The sequence below is a fragment of the Doryrhamphus excisus genome, chromosome 2 (assembly GCF_030265055.1).
Source record: "Doryrhamphus excisus isolate RoL2022-K1 chromosome 2, RoL_Dexc_1.0, whole genome shotgun sequence".
NCBI classification, from domain to species: domain Eukaryota; kingdom Metazoa; phylum Chordata; class Actinopteri; order Syngnathiformes; family Syngnathidae; genus Doryrhamphus; species Doryrhamphus excisus.
This window is the reverse complement of record NC_080467.1, coordinates 30,003,411-30,024,736: the sequence shown is the minus strand read 5'-3', so window position 1 is coordinate 30,024,736 and position 21,326 is coordinate 30,003,411. Positions and strand designations below refer to the sequence as shown.

General features: G+C 43.3%; 1 protein-coding gene and 1 long non-coding RNA gene across 3 annotated transcripts in view; one reads left to right on the top strand and one right to left on the bottom strand.

Annotated features, from left to right (window-relative positions):
* Positions 1-21,326, top strand: part of kdrl (kinase insert domain receptor like) — a 53,488-nt gene extending 32,162 nt beyond the window's left edge. For both annotated transcript variants that reach the window (XM_058053103.1, XM_058053110.1), the window contains exons 17-34: positions 1,213-1,497; positions 1,574-1,720; positions 2,039-2,167; positions 2,262-2,368; positions 2,434-2,563; positions 4,161-4,265; positions 7,680-7,793; positions 9,403-9,491; positions 9,568-9,721; positions 10,464-10,561; positions 10,909-11,031; positions 11,100-11,211; positions 13,030-13,129; positions 14,050-14,155; positions 14,609-14,733; positions 15,386-15,464; positions 15,913-16,016; positions 18,557-21,326. In XM_058053103.1, coding sequence (XP_057909086.1) covers positions 1,213-1,497; positions 1,574-1,720; positions 2,039-2,167; positions 2,262-2,368; positions 2,434-2,563; positions 4,161-4,265; positions 7,680-7,793; positions 9,403-9,491; positions 9,568-9,721; positions 10,464-10,561; positions 10,909-11,031; positions 11,100-11,211; positions 13,030-13,129; positions 14,050-14,155; positions 14,609-14,733; positions 15,386-15,464; positions 15,913-16,016; positions 18,557-18,743 — 2,294 coding nt within the window. In that variant the 3' untranslated portion in view covers positions 18,744-21,326. The remainder of the gene's footprint in view (positions 1-1,212; positions 1,498-1,573; positions 1,721-2,038; positions 2,168-2,261; positions 2,369-2,433; positions 2,564-4,160; positions 4,266-7,679; positions 7,794-9,402; positions 9,492-9,567; positions 9,722-10,463; positions 10,562-10,908; positions 11,032-11,099; positions 11,212-13,029; positions 13,130-14,049; positions 14,156-14,608; positions 14,734-15,385; positions 15,465-15,912; positions 16,017-18,556) is intronic.
* LOC131105411 (uncharacterized) lies at positions 12,773-14,240 on the bottom strand. The gene is made up of 2 exons (XR_009119930.1): positions 13,987-14,240; positions 12,773-13,652 (listed from the first exon to the last, which is right to left on the bottom strand). It is a non-coding gene; the product is annotated as an uncharacterized LOC131105411 (long non-coding RNA).

Below are 21,326 nucleotides of genomic sequence, written 5' to 3'. Positions count from 1 at the left end.
CCTCCCACTCCGGCCACGGCCACGTCGGGAAGAAGGAAAGGATGCAACTTTGCCACTAGACATGTAGACATGCTAACACAGGGGTGGGCAAACTACGGCCAAGTGTTTGAATACGGCCCGCCCAATCTTTCCAAAGTATTTAATTTAAACTCAACATACAACCTGGCATTATGATTATTATATTTATTATATTAATGCTAATTATTATATTAATTATATATAATAATATTGTTATACTTGCATATTTTACATAATAATAATATAATTTATTTTTATTTTAATTATTAGAATATTTTATTATTTTTAAAATATTTAAATATAAAATAATAAATAATAATAGCAGATTGCATGTTGTTTACAAAGTGCTCCTGAAAAAAGAGACACAAACACATAATAATAATAAAAATTAAAATTATTATATTATTATTATAACTATTATGATTATATTTATTATATTAATGCTAATTATTATATTAATTATATATAATAATATTGTTATACTTGCATATTTTACATAATAATAATATAATAATTTATTTTTATTTTAATTATTATAATATTTTATTATTTTTAAAATATTTAAATATAAAATAATAAATAATAATAGCAGATTGCATGTTGTTTACAAAGTGCTCCTGAAAAAAGAGACACAAACACATAATAATAATAAAAATTAAAATAATTATTATATTATTATTATAACTATTATGATTATATTTATTATATTAATGCTAATTATTATATTAATTATATATAATAATATCGTTATACTTGCATATTTTACATAATAATAATAATATAATAATTATTTATTTTTATTTTAATTATTATAATATTTTATTATTTTTAAAATATTTAAATATTAAATAATAGCAGATTGCATGACAATTTTACAGATACAATAATACCAGGTGGACTGTTACGTGTAAAATATATAGTCTGCCCCCCCCCCCCCCCCCCCCCCGGAAATTTTGTTATATCAATGCGGCCCGCGAGTCAAAAAGTTTGCCCACCTCTGTGCTAACAGCTTATACAAACGTAGCATTGGTCGTAGCGTTCCCGATGCCGCCCCCCCCCCCCCCCAACTTTTGTTGTTTTTTCTCTCACAATATTCTGACTTTTATGACACTACGGGCACCCCGCCCCGTCCTGTAGGAGGGCGGGGTCACCCAAACACGGATGGACACCAACGTTCTTTCCTCCGGCCGCCAGATCACCAGGAGGCCATATCCATCCACCCCCCGTCCGCCCTGGAGAGGGACGACATCACTTTGACGTGCCGGGCGTCTCGTTACATCTACACGGACCTGCAGTGGTTGGACTCCGGGAATCGAACCGTGACCTCAAACGTGTCCGCTCTGCAGCTCGGCCTTTACTCAATTTCCCTTTCACTCCACGTGGGCAACGTGCAGAGAAACAGCACAGCCGGCTTCAAGTGCCGGGCGTTTCGGCAGCAGGATAAGGCTGAAGTCAAGATGGCTGCTGTGAACGTGACGGGTGAGACAGACGCCATCGTTGTCGTCATCGTCGTCGTAACCGACCGCTAAATATTCTTTGTTTTTGTTTTGTTCAGCGAGAATGCATCCCTGGCTGAGTCACAATCTGACCAATCAGGACGTGAACGCCAGCACCGTCCTGATGCTCGCCTGCCTCGCACACGGGGTCCCGCACCCCAACATCACGTGGTACAAAAACAGCGTCGTACTGGAGGAAGGACCAGGTATTTCATGCTATGCTAGCCGCGGCCTTCTGTTGTGATCCTGGAGAAAACTAGAAGTGGAAAAATGACTTTAAAGAAGTCTTATTATGTCTACTATATTGGGAAATATGAGTGTAAAGGTGACTATAGGGGTGCTATTTCATGTCTACAGTGCTCTAATGGTGTTAGGAAACTGTTCTAAATAAAAAAATATTGCATGTATTAATATTGAATCCTACTTGGCGGGAAGATGGAGCGATGGCGTTGAGGTCCGGTAGGGACCAGCCGCCTGTTCTTCGTCCCACCCGGTAACGCATGTTTCCCACCTGCCAACCGCAGGAATCAACCTGCAGAAGGACGGAGCGCTGATCATCGAGAGGGTGAAGAAAGACGACGAGGGTCTTTACGAGTGCGTGGCCAGCAACAGCGAGGGCGTGGTCAAAAGCGCCGCTTTGGTCACCGTGCTCGGTAAGCCAGCCTGGAGCGTGTCCCGGGAGGGGTCCCGGGTGGGGGTCCAGGGTGTCTTTTTGACTGACGTGAACGCTTTGCCGTCTGCGTGCAGGCGAGGAAGGGAAGCCAAACGTGGAGGTCATCATTCTGGTGTGCACCGGGGCCGCCGCCACCTTCCTCTGGCTCATGCTCATCCTCTTCATCCGCAAGCTCCGCAAGGTAAGCTCGGCATGATGGGCGCCTTCTCCCGGGGGCGGGGCTAACTTCCTGCCCCTCCCCTCCAGCAACCGGCACAATACAAGATGGGTCCGTCCATCATCATCGACCCGGATGAGTGTCCGCTGGACGAGCAGAATGACCTCCTCCGCTACGACGGCAGCAAGTGGGAGTTTCCACGAGACCGCCTGCGACTTGGTGGGTACACGACCTTCATCCTCACCTTCAGCCTCCTCACAAGGGCGCTTGGTGGACGGACGTCTGTTGGGAATCCTTATCATGTTGGAAGCAGCAGCATGTCCCAGTGTATTATTGGGGGTGTCCAAAGTGCGGCCCGGGGGCTGTTTGCAGCCCGCCACTGTTTTTTTAATTGGCCCACATTCTTAAAATATAATTAAATAATAATAATTAAATAATAAATAATTAAATTTGGTGGACGGACGTCTGTTGGGAATCCTTATCATGTTGGAAGCAGCAGCATGTCCCAGTGTATTATTGGGGGTGTCCAAAGTGCGGCCCGGGGGCTGTTTGCGGCCCGCCACTGTTTTTTAAATTGGCCCACATTCTTAAAATATAATTAAATAATAATAATTAAATAATAAATAATTAAATAAAAATATTTATTTTTTTTATTATTTAAAATATAATTAAATAATAATAATTAAATAATAAATAATTAAATTTGGTGGACGGACGTCTGTTGGGAATCCTTATCATGTTGGAAGCAGCAGCATGTCCCAGTGTACTATTGGGGGTGTCCAAAGTGCGGCCCGGGGGCTGTTTGCGGCCCGCCACTGTTTTTTTAATTGGCCCACATTCTTAAAATATAATTAAATAATAATAATTAAATAATAAATAATTAAATAAAAATATTTATTTTTTTATTATTTAAAATATAATTAAATAATAATAATTAAATAATAAATAATTAAATAAAAATATTTATTTTTTTATTATTTAAAATATAATTAAATAATAATAATTAAATAATAAATAATTAAATTTGGTGGACGGACGTCTGTTGGGAATCCTTATCATGTTGGAAGCAGCAGCATGTCCCAGTGTACTATTGGGGGTGTCCAAAGTGCGGCCCGGGGGCTGTTTGCGGCCCGCCACTGTTTTTTTAATTGGCCCACATTCTTAAAATATAAATAATAATAATTAAATAATAATTAAATAAAAATATTTATTTTTTTATTATTTAAAATATAATTAAATAATAATAATTAAATAATAAATAAATAATTTAATATAATTAAAAAAAACAACTGCAAAATGGAAAAATCTGCAGTAATATAACGAGTTATATAGGAATAATCAAGTCAAATATTATTGGAATAAAGTGAGAAATAATGACAATAACTGAGTTCAAACAATTGGAAAATTAAAAAAAAAAACAGTGAAGATAGGAATTGGATGTATAAATTTACAAGAATAAAGTCAAAATATGAAGTCCTATTCTAATATCAATTTTACGAGAATAAAGGTGTAATATTTGAAAGAAAAATAGTCATTCTGAACTTTGTCATATTATGAGAAACAACAAAACAAGATAAACTGTGTAATAGATCTATGTAGATTATTCTTTATGGATTAATATTTGACTTGATTTCATGTTTTGTTGTTGCTAATTCTGGAGCAGGAGGGGATAGAAAAGAAGAAAATTCCAAATGCTAATCATGAAATGTGTGATGCTATCCGATGATGGCAATGATGTCCGAATGCCATCATGGGAACCAGCGGTGCAGTGCTGGACTCCACTTTTACACTGAACCGTTCGTCTTCCTTTTTCCAGGCAAAACTCTCGGCCACGGAGCTTTCGGAAAGGTGGTGGAGGCGTCTGCCTTTGGGATCGACAAACTCTCCACGTGCAAGACTGTTGCAGTCAAGATGCTGAAAGGTTGACGCCACTTTTTCACTCCTTTGTTTCATTAACGTGACACCACCGTGGTGAGGGAAACATTTGGAATTCTTTCCCAACACACCAACACCCGAACCAGCGGCCCCTCAGGTCGACCCCGGGGTAGAGCCACGTGAGATAAACTGGCTTGCATTAACGTCACATCGTTAGCTCTTATGAGGAGCAGATGATCCAATCTCTCCGTCATTTCAAAAATCCCGAGATGTGTTTCTCCTTTGCTGGGAATATCGCTTCAAAGCAAAGCGTGCTTTTCTCCGAGTGCGGTTCCAATCCCAGACCAAGACCTGCTACTTTCCTGCTGATGGTTCCAAGGTGGTTTCACCTATCTGGACCTCATGTCCGTTCTTGTGAATCCATCCCCAAATGTTCTCCGTTGGATCCAGATGAGGGGAAGATGCAGGATGGTCCAAAAAAGTCAACTTATTCCTCTGGAAGAAGTTCTTGGTGAAGTGTTGAAGAGCCAGTCATGACCACACAGACCAGGGCCTTCAGTCACGAGCAACATCTCCACATAGCCATCTACCGTTTGACGCCCCTGCACAACCTGAAGCTCTATTGTTCCATTGAAGGATGATGATGGAGAACATCTCAGGTGGGATCTCCCTGGCTTCAGCACCAATGTGGCGGATATTCCCCTTGCTGGGAATCACCAACTCCGACCACTCCTGCCTGAGCTTGCCTGGTAGAAAGAGTTCCTGGGTGGAGCTTATCTGGCCTCCAGGGCATGCCCATATAAGGAAGTGAGCGTTCACAGCCATCCCAAACGTCTCTCCTTCAAATCTCATGATGTGAAACCTTGGCCTGGTTGAACACCAGAAGAGACAACATGAGACCTCGGCCTGGTTGAACACCAGAAGACAACATGAGACCTCGTCCTGGTTGAACACCAGAAGACAACATGAGACCTCGGCCTGGTTGAACACCAGAAGACAACATGAGACCTCGGCCTGGTTGAACACCAGAAGAGACAACATGAGACCTCGGCCTGGTTGAACACCAGAAGAGACAACATGAGACCTTGGCCTGGTTGAACACCAGAAGAGACAACATGAGACCTTGGCCTGGTTGAACACCAGAAAACATGAGACCTCGGCCTGGTTGAACACCAGAAGACAACATGAGACCTCGGCCTGGTTGAACACCAGAAGACAACATGAGACCTCGGCCTGGTTGAACACCAGAAGACAACATGAGACCTCGGCCTGGTTGAACACCAGAAGACAACATGAGACCTCGGCCTGGTTGAACACCAGAAGAGACAACATGAGACCTCGGCCTGGTTGAACACCAGAAGAGACAACATGAGACCTTGGCCTGGTTGAACACCAGAAGAGACAACATGAGACCTTGGCCTGGTTGAACACCAGAAAACATGAGACCTCGGCCTGGTTGAACACCAGAAGACAACATGAGACCTCGGCCTGGTTGAACACCAGAAGACAACATGAGACCTTGGCCTGGTTGAACACCAGAAAACATGAGACCTTGGCCTGGTTGAACACCAGAAGACAACATGAGACCTCGGCCTGGTTGAACACCAGAAGACAACATGAGACCTCGGCCTGGTTGAACACCAGAAGACAACATGAGACCTCGGCCTGGTTGAACACCAGAAGACAACATGAGACCTTGGCCTGGTTGAACACCAGAAGACAACATGAGACCTTGGCCTGGTTGAACACCAGAAGACATGAGACCTTGGCCTGGTTGAACACCAGAAGACAACATGAGACCTTGGCCTGGTTGAACACCAGAAGACAACATGAGACCTCGGCCTGGTTGAACACCAGAAGACATGAGACCTTGGCCTGGTTGAACACCAGAAGACAACATGAGACCTTGGCCTGGTTGAACACCAGAAGAGACAACATGAGACCTCGGCCTGGTTGAACACCAGAAGACAACATGAGACCTCGGCCTGGTTGAACACCAGAAGACAACATGAGACCTCGGCCTGGTTGAACACCAGAAGACAACATGAGACCTCGGCCTGGTTGAACACCAGAAGACAACATGAGACCTCGGCCTGGTTGAACACCAGAAGACAACATGAGACCTCGGCCTGGTTGAACACCAGAAGACATGAGACCTTGTCCTGGTTGAACACCAGAAGACAACATGAGACCTCGGCCTGGTTGAACACCAGAAGACAACATGAGACCTTGGCCTGGTTGAACACCAGAAGACATGAGACCTTGTCCTGGTTGAACACCAGAAGAGACAACATGAGACCTCGGCCTGGTTGAACACCAGAAGACAACATGAGACCTTGGCCTGGTTGAACACCAGAAGAGACAACATGAGACCTTGGCCTGGTTGAACACCAGAAGACAACATGAGACCTCGGCCTGGTTGAACACCAGAAGACAACATGAGACCTTGTCCTGGTTGAACACCAGAAGACAACATGAGACCTCGGCCTGGTTGAACACCAGAAGACAACATGAGACCTTGTCCTGGTTGAACACCAGAAGACAACATGAGACCTTGGCCTGGTTGAACACCAGAAGAGACAACGTTCTCACGTCATCGTAGGTCAGGAAAGTGGAGAAGCATCCTAGCATAACGTAACATTTTGATGGGGGGGTAGTTCTATATTTCTACGAGACAGGATCTTCTCGATAGCGAGCCGCTTTCCCTTCAACGTGATGAGTAAACGACGAGGAGGAGGATCTACTCCTTTGTAGTAGATAAGCACAGTAGAAAGCTCCCAGATGATGGAGTGCAGGGATAAGAAGCGTGGTGCTGCCTTCATGGCCGTCGTAAATCACGCTTATCCATCTTTCCACATTAGCTCTAACAAAAGCTCAACATGAAATTCCACAGTTATCTTGGCCAAAGCGTGTGTGTTTCCAATGAGGCGTCCCGTTTCCATGTGGTGACTTCACTATGGAGACATCTTCTTCTTATCCCGACTTATTGAAGATAACATGCACATGCACTCCTCAGCAAACCTCCAGGAGAAGATGCCGTCAGGACCACCTCTGCATGGCAAAGGCAACAACGTCCATTGGCTGTGTTCTCCACCAATGGAGCTTTGGAGCTTCAGGTGGTGCAGGGGCGTCAAACGGCAGTAGGTCATAACAACAACAACAAGAGGAATAAGATGACTCTTTTGGACCATCCTGCATCTTCCCCTCGTCTCCATCCAATGGAGAACACTTGGGGATGGATTTAGAAGAATGGACAAGAAGACATCTTCAGCAACATTCCCACCAGGTTCCTGGGAATGCCCAAACCGGGGGCCCTCATGAACAAGAACATTTTATTTTTTTTAGCTTTTTCAATATGATGCTTTTTTTTTGTCTCGCTCTCGGTTCTTGTTTTTGGGTGTTTGACGTTCTACTTGGTGAACGGCGCTCTCAGCCTGGTCTCCTCATGTGCTCCTCACAGGTGGCGCGACGTCCAACGAGCGCAAAGCCCTGATGTCCGAGTTAAAGATCCTGATTCACATCGGCCACCACCTCAACGTGGTCAACCTGCTGGGAGCGTGCACGAAACCCGGAGGTGAGATCTTTTTACGATGATAGCATATGGGATATGTTTGTTATATATGCTGTCATCTTTTTTTTATACAGTTTGCATTTATTTACATTGCCATATTTTCTAAACCAGGGGTGCTCATTAGGTCGATCGCGAGCTACCGGTCGATCGCGGAGGTGGTACTGGTCGATCGCTGGTCGATCGCGGCGTGACATTAAAAAAATATCATCCCAGCATCAATGCCGTCACTTGATTGACATACAGGGCAGCCATTCAGATGACAACTGAATGTTGCCCTTCGGGCGACCAATCAAATCAAACAACGTCTCTAAGTGCAGCAGAACTTACGATGTCAGCCTATCATCCATCCCCGTTACTTGATTGACATACAGGACAACCAGTCAGATGACAACTGAATTTTGACCTTTAGGTCACCGCTCATGCGTAAACAACGATGCAAAGTGCTAAGCTAGTCGGCGAATTGCGAGATTTTAAGCCCTCGCTAAAGTTTATGGTTACTAAAATGAGTGAAGGAGCTGGACCAAGTAAAAAGGCAAAAACTGGACCAAGTAAAAAGGCAAAAACATATCACTTCCATACGGATATGGAATATTATACGGATATTATGATACGGATATTATCCATGACTGATAAACATTTGGAAGTGTGCTTGAGGCTGGCTATCAGCAGCTACTGTCCGGACTATGCATCCCTGGCTGGTTCAATTCAGTGCAAGTCATCAAAGTAAACTCAGGTAATTACAAAAAATGTTAATAGTTAATTATGTGTGTTTTGCAATATTGGCTCATTTGGTTATGTAAGGTACATCAACATACATTGTACGTACAAATAATCCTCAATACATTTGATAATAAATAGATGTTTTGCATTTTTGTAGTGGGTAGATCATTTTGACTCGGTCATTTTAAAAGTAGCTCGCATGCTGAAAAAGTGTGAGCACCCCTGTTCTAAACAGTCACCCAGCTGCACTGTTACACTGTTCCACTTCCACAATCACATGATTGATAATCCCGCAGTTAGGTATGAAATCATTGGAAAATATAAATAAATAAATAAGTTAAAAAATAAATATATAAATATTTTCTGGACTATAAGTCGCTCTGGAGTATAAGGCCAAAAATGCATAATTAGGTAGAAAAAAAACCATACATGAGTCGGAGTATAAGTCATATTTTTTGCAGGTAATTTATTTTCCAAACTACTTAACCAAAACAAACATTACGTCCTTTTGGAAGGCAAGTTCTAATAATAATAAAAGAATAGAGAACAAGCTGAATAGGTGTAAGATATGCTAACACAATGCTTATTCAGCTACATAAAAAAATATAAACATGAACAGAAAAGGTGTCCAGTATTTATGTAACATAAACACTTTTTTCATTGATAAGTCGCTCTGGAGTATAAGTGGCAGGAACAGCCAACCTATGAAAAAAAAGTGTGACTTATAGTCCGGAAAATACGGTATAAATATAAATATAAACAAATAGCAAAAATTGAGGAGTGAATGTCCTACTTTACAAGTATCAAATCCAAACAGTTAGTGTTATGTAATTTTTACGATATTTCAAATCTATTGACTATCAGAATGAATCTATGTGGCGTACGTCTACAGGGCCGCTGATGATGATCGTGGAGTTTTGCAAATACGGGAACCTGTCCAACTACTTGAGAGGCAAGAGAGAGGACTTTGTGGTGTACAAGGTGAGTCCGGCCCACGGTGCAGGTTCTCGAGGAGCCGTTCCCGTTATTGAACGCGACACCTGCTGCTGCTGTGCAGAGCCAGGACGGCAAGGTGGTGGCGTCGGGGACGGGCTGCGAGCTGAGCGAGCTGATGAAGCGCCGCCTGGAGAGCGTGGCCAGCACGGGAAGCTCGGCCAGCTCGGGTTTCATCGAAGATAAGAGCTACTGCGACTCGGAGGAAGAGGAAGACGGTAAGGCCGCCCCCAGACCCCCGACCCCCGCCCCCTCTCCCTCGCACGCTGCGCTTCCACCCCTCCCACTCAGGAACAAACATTGTTTTCTTCGGCCTCTTCAGCCTGATGCGACGTTTCCTCCTCCTGTCCGCCTGTGCAATCACTGCACCAGTGCCACCCCACTGGGTCTGGAGGCGGGTTCACTTCCTGCCCTGACCCCCCTCCCCGCATGTCGACCCCCCCCCTCACTCCGGCATGTCAGCTATGTTGCTGCGGAGGTGTTATTTCTGGTTTGATGAGTTGTTTACTCAGGTGGGCGGCTGGAAGGGCCTTCCTTTTGGAGCGTCTCTCCAAACCCGCGACCCCCGACCCCCGACCCCCAGCGCACGTTTCACCTGACGTCAGAAAGATAACAGACATCTTTCCTCTTGTGAAGGATGTCTTAAGAGGGAAGACGCGGTGTACGTGATGGGGGTCCCAGTGGGGACGTACAGTGGGACACTTCAGGGATGGCATCGCTGGGGGGCCGCTTGGGGCCACAAGAAGCAAAGACTTTTTTTTTTTATTTCTCAAATGTGATTTTTTTTTTTTTGGTGATACATTTTTAGTACATTTGATGTGTGAAAAAGTTAGGACACCCTGCAGTGGAGTTCTGCGCATCCTGTGAGGATATTCACATTTTTCTCATGGAAAAAATGTGGATTGATGAATGAAAGTCAGGAATTGTGACATGACGAGCGGCGTATTCTTTGCTTTACAGAGTCGGAGGATTTATACAAGCGAGTCCTGACATTGGAAGATTTGATTTGCTACAGCTTCCAAGTGGCGAAAGGCATGGAGTTCTTGGCGTCTCGCAAGGTATTCCGTTAAACTTCATGGAACAAAAGTCATGACATGAAATGTGGAATTGATGCAAGTGACGAGCGGCCGGCTCTTCCAAGCCGCGTATGTGCATGTGTGATTCCCCGACACCTGCGTATCGTAGCGTAAGCACCAGCGAAGCGACTGGGACTGATTTAGCAATGCGCTCATTGTTTTTTAGCCTGCATATGGAACACGCCATCGCCTTTTGTTGCAAGCGGCTGATGACTTTAGCATGTGTTCCCTAGCAAAGCTGATACCAATTAGCCAAGAGCGGTGGAGAAGTTGCACACAGCGCTTGAACTTGCATGTCAGACTTCACCTCCAATTGCGCCTCTTTTCAGTGCATCCATCGCGATTTGGCCGCACGAAACATTCTTCTTTCGGAGAATAACGTGGTGAAGATCTGTGACTTTGGACTGGCCAGAGACATCTATAAGGACCCCGATTACGTTCGCAAAGGAGATGTAAGTTAACCAGATGCGACCAGATTTACGACAGCGGATGATCCTGAATCCTAACACGATGTTTGCAGGCCCGGCTGCCGCTCAAGTGGATGGCGCCCGAGGCCATTTTTGACAAGGTCTACACCACTCAGAGCGACGTGTGGTCCTTTGGCGTTCTCATGTGGGAGATCTTCTCCTTGGGTACGTGTCGGGTTGGGATCACTTGGAAACTTTTCATAGAAATGGAGAGTTTGGGAGGGAAAAACTAAACAAGATGGTTGAATTTCTGTAAATTGTATGTAAATTTTTAACCAGCATGTGTTCGAATTTAAAAATGCAGCATCACTAATCAGGTGGATGGAGTGTCAAAGTCAATGTTTGTTCTCAAAGTGCCTATTCCTTTAAATCGGCCTTTATGCTGCTACAAAATAAACATATAGGGCTTCCATGCAGCATTTTAGCCTTTTAAAACGTCCAATTTCAAGTGTGTACTCATCTGTTTATAGAGTTGGTTTAAAGTTTGTATAAATAAGTTCCTAGTTATAAAAATAAATAAGCTAAAACGGTTAAAAAAAAAAGTTCAAGTGAGCCATCTTCAATGACGGCACGAGTGAGCGCTCTTGTCTCTGTTAGACGATCTTTGATGGGTTTCCTCTCCCGGTGAAGCGCAAGCTAGCAACGGCAGAAATCACAAGCTAGCAACGGCAAAATGCAAGTCCTAAAAAACTCATAAATAAGCCGGGTTTGCTGTGAAACCTTTAAGCCTTGACAAAATTTTCGTCTTTGTGAGTATCTGTGTGAGCAAATAAGTTAAAATAGTGAATTATAATATTGAATTATTGCTCCGAACGTGTGTAAACTCGGTGTGCTGTTAGCAATGTATCACTTGTGTTTAGCATATCTAATATATATTTAGAGATAGAAATATGACATGTTTATAAGTACGTCAAAAAAAAAGCTTCACCAAAGCGAGAACAGTTGTCTTTATTCGGTGACTGGGAGCTAGGAGGACAACACAGCTAGCTAGCCGTCTTCTTCTACCGCTTTCATTGTCGTACGGAGGCCCCCTGTAGGGCGGATGATGTACTGCATGGACGAGCACACCGTTTGGAATGAATGCATTCCTGTGTGTCATTTAAGTGAAGTCAGAGGTGAGCCGGAGCCTATCCCAGCTGGCTTTGGGCACAGGAGGCCACTCAAAAATCTGACATTTCTAATAGCTGTTGAACCTTACATGAAAACAATGCTTTGTATTTTCTGATTACATGCTACGTGCTACACTACATGCTACGTAGTGTAGCGTCTGAAATGGGACGCGTTGCCCTTTCACCTGCATTCTCTTCCACCGCCTTTTTACGTGAAAACAAACACGTACTCACACATCTGGCTACACTTAGAAATCTCCAAACAGCCATTCAATATTCAAAAGCAGTGAAGGAAAAGAAGCCAGATTTGCTGGAACGGAAAATCAAACTCATGTTTTTTATCGGAGGGCGTCCACACATGGTGACAAATGAAAGGATGTACTACACTGGACTACAATGTACTACACATTTTATGTGTCAACTTGGCCCTTTGCTCTTTTTCTTCCAAGTATTTCAACTTTCTTCTTAAATAATCTTTGTAAAAACAATTGTAATATGTTGGCTTTATTCCCATAATACTTTTTACTTTTCCAACACTTTTTCCTCTTAATATTTGACTTTTTTATATCCTAAAATTCCTTTTTTCCCCATTGTGCTCAAGTTATTCTTTTTATTTATTATTATTATTCCAACTATGTGAACCTCTAAATTTATCCCCAACCTAATTTTCCAAAAAATGTAGTCTTGTGTTTCATAATATTCCCACATTATTCTTGTACATTTTTTGTTAGATTAGTTTTTTGTGTAAATATTTTCATTTTATTCCGCTGATGTTTTCATTTTTGCTGTTGTTTAATATTCGTGTAATGGGGGCCCAAACGGCCACCGACGTGCAGTTTGTACACCCCTGTTTCATGGTGCTGTCCCCCTTCAGGTGCGTCGCCGTATCCGGGCGTCCAGATCGATGAGGAGTTTTGCTGCAGACTCAAGGAGGGCACCAGGATGAGAGCTCCGGAATACTCGTCCTCTGAAATGTGAGCATTGACCCCCCCCCTCCTCCTCCCAGGTCTCTCATACATCAAGAAGGAGCGAGTCCTGGCACCAGTGGGTCTGCGTCCACAGGTCCTCTTTTCCCAACGGGCCGCCGGTCTGCTTTTAATTTGGAGCATCATCTCCAATCAAATTCTCCATCCAGTTTGTTGCTGATAAAAGTCTCGGATGGTTTGATCCCCTATCACTATTAAAACAGAAGTTCATAAATCCCGCGTGCGGCCCAGGAGGGTTTAGGAGTCATGTGAAGTACTCAAGTACACACACGTGGCGTGAGAAGGAGGAGGAGATGGCCAGGATGGGATCGGGGGAAGGCTGCCTTTTATAGACGTGCTGATGGGACAGCCTTGGAAGAAGACGACACGTTGGACACTTTAGTGAGGCGGGACGGCGGCTGTGTGAACGCATATCCCACCATGCTCGGGGATGGACTCTTCTGGGACGCCCGTGTCAAAGAGGCTTCTCTTCCAGCGCTCATATTATCTCTAAAGACGCCTTCAATGTAGTCTGAGAACGGGAAAGTCGATATCCAGTCAAAATATTATGAGAACAAAGTCTTAATTACAAAAAGAAAGTTGAAATAGTTGGGGGGGGGGGGCAGCAATGCCAAAAAACTGTTATTTTATGATCATAAAGTCAAAATATTATGTATTGAAACGAGGGAAACAGTCATAATGTTATGAGAAGAAATATTATGATTTTAGCAGCATCAAGATAAAATATTAAAGAGGATCAGTAAGTATTAATTTTAAAAACAAAGTCATAATTGCTGTAAAATGAGTTGCAAGAATAAAGCACCGGTGTTATTGGAATAATAATAATAATAATAATAAATAACTACCTGATACGCTGTATGTTCTTTGGCACCAGCCATGCTGAGAACGTATGTGCTGTCTTCTTGTAGATACCAGACCATGCTGGACTGCTGGCAGGGGGAACCGCAGGAGAGGCCCACCTTCACGGAGCTGGTTGAAAGATTGGGAGACCTTCTCCAGGCAAGCGTGCAGCAGGTGAGGATGACCATGTGGACCCCGGGGACCTCCTTCAACGCCGCATGTAACGGTGTGCAACTTTAGTCCACTGATGGCACCATCGTTAGCTTAGTTTGGCGTCACAGACGTGAGTCACAAAGGCGGCCCGACATGACAGGAAAAAAGGCGGCATGGCCTCCAAAGAGGCTCCGCCAGCGCAGAGAGGAAGTCACAGTCGCACACCATCATCAAAGCTAAAGACAAAGCCAAGACCTCTGGCTAGTGACATCGTGTTAGTGCAGGAGGGCCAGTGTGTCCGTGTGAACGATGCGTTTGATTTATTCGCCGCCACCTCGGTTCGCTCGGCCGCTCTCCACAGGCCGTGTGCATGTTTGTGTAACACTCCCAGCGCCGTGCTTGCCGCCCATCAATCTGCCGTGCGCGCTCCACGGCGGTGTACCCACATGTCTTGTGTTTGTGGGGCTGATTTAGGAGGGGAAACACTACATACCCATCAACACCGCCCTGCTGGCCAAGGTCGGAGACCTCCCCGCCGGCAAGCTGCCAGAGGAGACGCAGACCCGGCCCGTCTCGCAGCGCGACTCGGGGGGCACGTGGTGAGAATTCATACCCATTTTCATCTTGCTTTATTATTCCTCCCTCATTGTCTTCAGAAATTAATGAATGTTTCATGGTTGGTGGCTTATTGTTAGTTTTTTTTTTATGTATTTTTAAGCAAATTGTATTTATTGTTGGCCCAAATGTAGCATTTTCAATCATGAAATGGCTAAATGATCAACTAAATGAAGTATACTACCAAAGAAGGCACATCAAGCATTGTAATTGTGAATGTAGTATGTACATTGGCCACGAGGTGGCGGTGTTGGGTGAGACAGGTGCTAGACTCCTCACTAGAATTTTCCCTACTCCATTTACGTCTTGCATTGCTTATGTCTTCTTATTCTGTCTACTACATCGGCTAATGCTCATGTAAAGCCATTTAAAGCTGAAAGGAAGTACGCTGGCCAAAAAAACAACAAGGAAATGCTAATGTAGCATTCTCGCTTATGTCTGATATGTCCTGTTTTGTCTGATTGCATCGATTATAATGGGGAATTGGAGCATAAAGGTGACTATAGGGGTGTTATGTCATGTCTACAGGTCTCTAATAATGTTAATTAGTTCAAATTAATTTTTTTTGGCCGTGGGGTCTGGAACCGATGAAGGGCTGTGAACTTTCTTGCTGATGCTCTCTTTGCTTTTTTTTAGGAACATCAAGATCCGTCCGGCAAGTGTGAAGACCTTTGACGAGGTCACCATGGAGAGCGGGACAAATGATGAGCATGGGGTGAGTTATTCTTCTATTATTCTATTCTTCACGTGTTGACACCCCCTGGTGTCACTAGTACAGCAGCTTTAAGACATCAGAGCGGCCACAAGGTGGCAGAAGTGCACGTGATGATGAGCTCGCCATGGACGTTTCCCCTGCAAACGCTCCACAGCAAGGAGGAAGCAGAGGAGCGTGGAGGAGTGTAGCGTGCAGACGGTTAGGCAATCTAAGGAACTTAAAAAAAAAAAAACACACACGTGTGCCCAAGACCACAGTTGAGTTCCAAATGTGAACATTGGAAGTAGTTATATTTGTCCAATATAGTATTTGTACCATACAAAGCAAACGCAGCACACCTCCTGGAACCAATGCCAAGTGGGATGGCGCTCTTTCATTCCCGCTTTGCTGTTGGATCCGAGCAGATTGTGGCATTTTGGCATGACGGGCGGTCTTTTATGTTGAACAGGGCGGCCAGTCCGACAGCGGGATGGGCCTCTCCTCCGACAACATGAATACTCTCAGGAGACTGGAGTCCTTGGCCGGCCGACCTCTGAGCATCATGGCCCTGGCGTAAGTACCACGCCACACACATACACACGACATGTACCGTCAGGATATGCTGCATAATACCGACACAGTAACTGTACACACAGTATGAAACAGGTGATAAAAGCCATAGAAAGGAGGCCCATAGAGATTAGATGTCGCTGTTTGCGCCCCACTACAATACTCTCTATTGGAATTCCAAGCAAAAATGATTTCAAGTATGACTCATGTTTTGCTACGATCACATGATTGCTCACTCTCGCTCGCTCGCTCGCTCTCTCTCTCTCCAAAATCTGGTGCTCATCAGGATGAATTTACGATGTGGGAGGGCATCACATTCAAACCCTTTTAAGTAAGAACACTGGGACTGGAAATGTCCCCTACTGGGCAAAAGTGACATTTTAAACGGTAATATGCCCCCCCCCCCCCCAAAAGAGCCTGTTTATGAGCACCAAACATGAGAGAAAAAACACATGGATGGATGGATGGATAATGTAGGATGGATGGATGTATGGAGGGAAGGAGGGAGGAATACTGCCCCATGTACATAATATTAGGACTTTATTCCCATATTATGATGACTTTATTCCCATAATATTATGACTTTATTCCCATAATATTATGACTTTATTCCCATAATATTTATACTTTATTCCCATAATATTAGGACTTTATTCCCATAATATTAGGACTTTATTCTCATAATATTATGACTTAATTCCCATAATATTTATACTTTATTCCCATAATATTTATACTTTATTCCCATAATATTTATACTTTATTCCCATAATATTATTACTTTATTCCCATATTATGACTTTATTCCCATAATATTTATACTTTATTTCCATAATATTATGACTTTATTCCCATAATATTTATACTTTATTCCCATAATATTATGACTTTATTCCCATAATATTTATACTTTATTTCCATAATATTATTACTTTATTCCCATATTATGACTTTATTCCATAATATTTATACTTTATTTCCATAACATTATTACTTTATTCCCATAATATTTATACTTTATTCCCATAATATTTATACTTTATTCCCATAATATTATGACTTTATTCCCATAATATTATGACTTTATTCCCATAATATTTATACTTTATTTCCATAATATTATTACTTTATTCCCATATTTATACTTTATTCCCATAATATTATGACTTTATTCCCATAATATTTATACTTTATTTCCATAATATTATGACTTTATTCCCATAATATTATGACTTTATTCCCATAATATTTATGCCTTATTCCCTATATATATGCTTAGTTCCCTTAATATTATAACTTTTTGTCCAACCTAGATTTCCAAAAATTACACCAGAATTAGTTTTGTTTCTTATGATATTAAGATTATTTACTTTATTATTTCAGCTACTAAAATGACATTAAATTCCCTCATAATATTACAATTTTATTCTTATAAAATTGCAAGATTTTTCTTATTAGAATAAAAGTTATTTCTTTTAATAGTGAAGACTTTTTTCTTGTAAAACCACGTGTCCATTTTTACTGCTTCTTTAGCTTTGTTGTGAAATGATATTTGAAGACTGCCAATCAATAACGAGGCGCCAAGCTCGTCCACTTTGACGTCCCATCTCATCCATCTCCACGCCGCAGCGTGCTGATGGCGTTTCCTGGTGGCTTTGCCGCCAGGGCCTCTTGTCACTCAATAGATTTACTGTTGTTACTTAACGACCTTGCTGGCCGACCGCTCCTTCGCTGGCATCCCCACCCCCTCCTTTTGTTGGAGGGGTCCTCTTCCTCATCGGTGTTATCATCTTTGCTGAAATATGAATTGGGGGGGGTTCCCAATTCAAAGCAATTGAATCATGAGCTGCTTCAGGGCTGGGGAGTTAACTTCAGGGAGTTAATACTTGTCCAGAAGGCATTCAGGCGGCAGCCCCCCCCTCTCGCCCCTGTTGCGCTGTGACCCTCTGACCCCCCCGAGAGCGGCGCTGGGAAGTTCATAGCAAGCCGCAGAGACAATTACTCACTCATTCACGGAGCGGCAAACGAGGCGGAAAGGTGCTCTATGATTGATGACATAAGAGAGAAAGGAAGCATGTACTACTACAGTACAGTAAGTGTGTATATTATATACTATATACTACGTATATACTGTATATCCAGTAGAATTAGGGTGGCAGGAAAGTATTTATTTCTTAATAGCACATATCTTGGCACAGGGCTTTTTATTCATTCATCCATCCATTTATTCATCCATCCATCCATAAATGTGTGAGTTGAGTTCTTCATTCATTAAGTATGACGACCCCCCCCCATAAGCAGCAGGACTAGTGATGGCATACAAATAAAACCCATCACATTAAAAATGGCTCCTATAACTGATCGTTCAAAGAACGCTCCAGTCAGGCGGGTGAGCAAATCAAGCGCTCCTTTTTTTTCCCGTCCTGCCGGTGCCGTTAACGGGCTGTCGTGACGTCCCTAAGTGGATCGTGCCCAAGTGGGTGGGATGAAGCAGTTCCGCGAATGACAGCGCTGGTGACGCTAAGCTGCCGTTGTGTGTGCAGCATGAAGGCGGCGAGCAAGAGCAAAGAGTCGGTGCTGACCGACTCGGACAAGGACAGGTTCGCACCCAACGTCCCCGGGGCCCTGGACTTAAGTCTGGACGACTCGGCGTTGGACGCCGACCTGGAGTGTCACAGCCCGCCGCCCGACTACAACTACGTGGTGCGCTACTCCACGCCGCCCGTGTAGCCCCGCGTCCCGCACTGATTGGCTCACGGCCTCGGGGGGCCTTCACTCCGTCTCGGTCGCCATCCGCTCCTTGGCGTGGAGACGAGGAGACGGGGGTTGCTGTGGAATGGCCGACCAGTCCGCCACCCCACAGACCTCTTGGCAAGCGTTCCACAGGTGATGACAGGCTCAGGTATTTCAGTCGGCTTCATCCGCGTTTCTGGCATCTACTGTGAAATCACGTCACCATCCCACTCATGACACTAGAAGGTCCTAGAAGGTCCACAGACTTGATTGATCCTTTAAATCGGGGGTGTCCTCGGATGGGATTTTGGAAAGAGACCAAAGCCAACCCTTGCCAATGGATCCATTCCAAACAGAAGCCGGAACCCACACTTAGAGCTTCTAATTGCCGTGAAGCCGCCATATTGGTTTTGCCATCATGCTAGCTTTAGCATGCTAACATTAGCATAGTCGCATTTTCTACCATTATCATGAGTATTAACTGGGGCTGTCAATTGATTAAAATATTTGATCGTGATTAATCACATTTTGGCCCATAGTTAACTCACAATTAATCGCATTTAATCGCAGATGGAAATACGTTTTTTTTAATCTATAATAAGGATCTAAATACTCTTTTCTTTCTCAGTTTCCCCATCAATATTTGTTCCAGCCTGTGGCTACAGAGTTACCGTGCTTCAACCAAACTACGGTGGGGGGCCAAGGGTCAAACGAGAGGGGCGCACGTTAATAGCGAATCAAAAAATTTGCCGGCATTAAAGGGAACTTCTGTTAACGCGTCATTAACTTTGACAGCCCCGGTATTAACATATACAGACACTTAGCGCTAACATGCTAGGTGTTGTTTTTTTATACTTTTTTATTATTCCAATCATGCTAGCTGTTAGCATAGTAACATTTTTTTTGTCGTTTTCACTTTCAGGCACCTAGCGTTATCATGTTAGGTTTAGCATCACTAACATACTAACATTAGCATAGTAACATTTTAGCTGTTTTCATGAGTACAAGCTTATATAAACATTAATGCTATCATGTGTTAGCGATAGCATGCTAACATTAGCATAATAGCATTTTTTACAAGTGTTAAAGGCCTGCCATAACTTCTTGTGAGCTCACTCGTAAACAAACATTCCCTTTCCAAGGCGGACATTTTGTTGCCTGCGGGTTGTACCAAATGCTCAGCGATGAGCACACCAAAAAACCTGGTTTTGGAAAGGTTTGTCAGACAAACCAATGAAAACCAAGCCCCGCTGTGGACACCCCCGCTTTAAATGGAGTTCCTCTTCCTGCGCGTTGAATAGTTTGTACTGTTTACCACAATGAGGTGTTCCCCCATGAAACATGAAGTATGTATTTATTTCTATTGTCCACACTGTCACTAGAGACGTTGTGTGTGGCGTGACGCCTAACCAAAGGTTGCACGCGTTGAATGACGGGAAGGATCGGGGCGGGTTCGCTGCGTCGCTGTGCTAAGGAAAGGGCTTGCGGGGCAGGCCCCACACGGGGGCGTGAAGTCGGCTCTCGCGTTGTTTTGTCAGGTCAAATCCCCTGGTTTGAAAACGGTCATACACACCTCCTTTCACGGCTACACAGGCATCGGCTAGCTTATCATTACTACGTGGAACGTTTGACGAGCAGAGGAGATGATTATGCACTGATACTTTATATATAAATATATATAAATATATGATGTTTTTGTATTCTAATGATACATATGTTGTATTTGGGTCACACGTCTTCATACATTTAACACCTAACTCCTTCCGTAGCCTTTTTAACATTTGGCAGTATTTTTCTACTTTTGTTGTAAAGTCCAAGCTTCGTGTCGGCATGTTTGATATGACGTATGAATGCGTCTGACCTGCATTGTCTTCTTCATGGAACACACAGTATGTAATTAATAAGCATGTAATAACCTGCAGCAGTTATCTTTCATACGCCTTCTTTCATTATTGTTCTTCCCCGACACTGTTACTGGACATATGAAGGTTATGAATAAATAAAGATTTATATATTTATACTTGAAATGCTCTCTTGCCTCATCACTTCCAACTTAAAGCTGGACCTATGATGACAGTTGTGGCCTCCTGTAGAGCAGCTACCCACAATAACCCGCACAAATGAACTTGCTTAAAGTGATGTTAAATGTTCAGTTGTCATTTGTAAATACTTTTTATCTCTAAAATGTGTTTTGTGGTAACATTTTGGGGTGTCTGGAACAGATTAATTGGATTTACATCATTTTCTATGGGAAAACTTGCCTTGGTTAGAGTCCCTTTTGGTTTAGGCCGGCCCTTTTTGGAAGATGAATAATGCTAACCAAGGCACCACTTTATTTTACTTGGCTTCTTCCAGAGACAATTTCAAATGACTGTTGACATTTTTACATTTCAAACTTTGTAAAGGAATACTGATTCAAGTAGGATTCCTGAAGTTGTGGAATGGAATGTAAGTTTCAGGAATTGTCCTCCATGGTGACGAATGTAAGTACATCCAAGACAGAGTAAGTACATCTTTTATTTTATGAGAGTATATTTAGTGCTGTTAATGAGGCAAGATGACCTGTACGACATGGGTGAG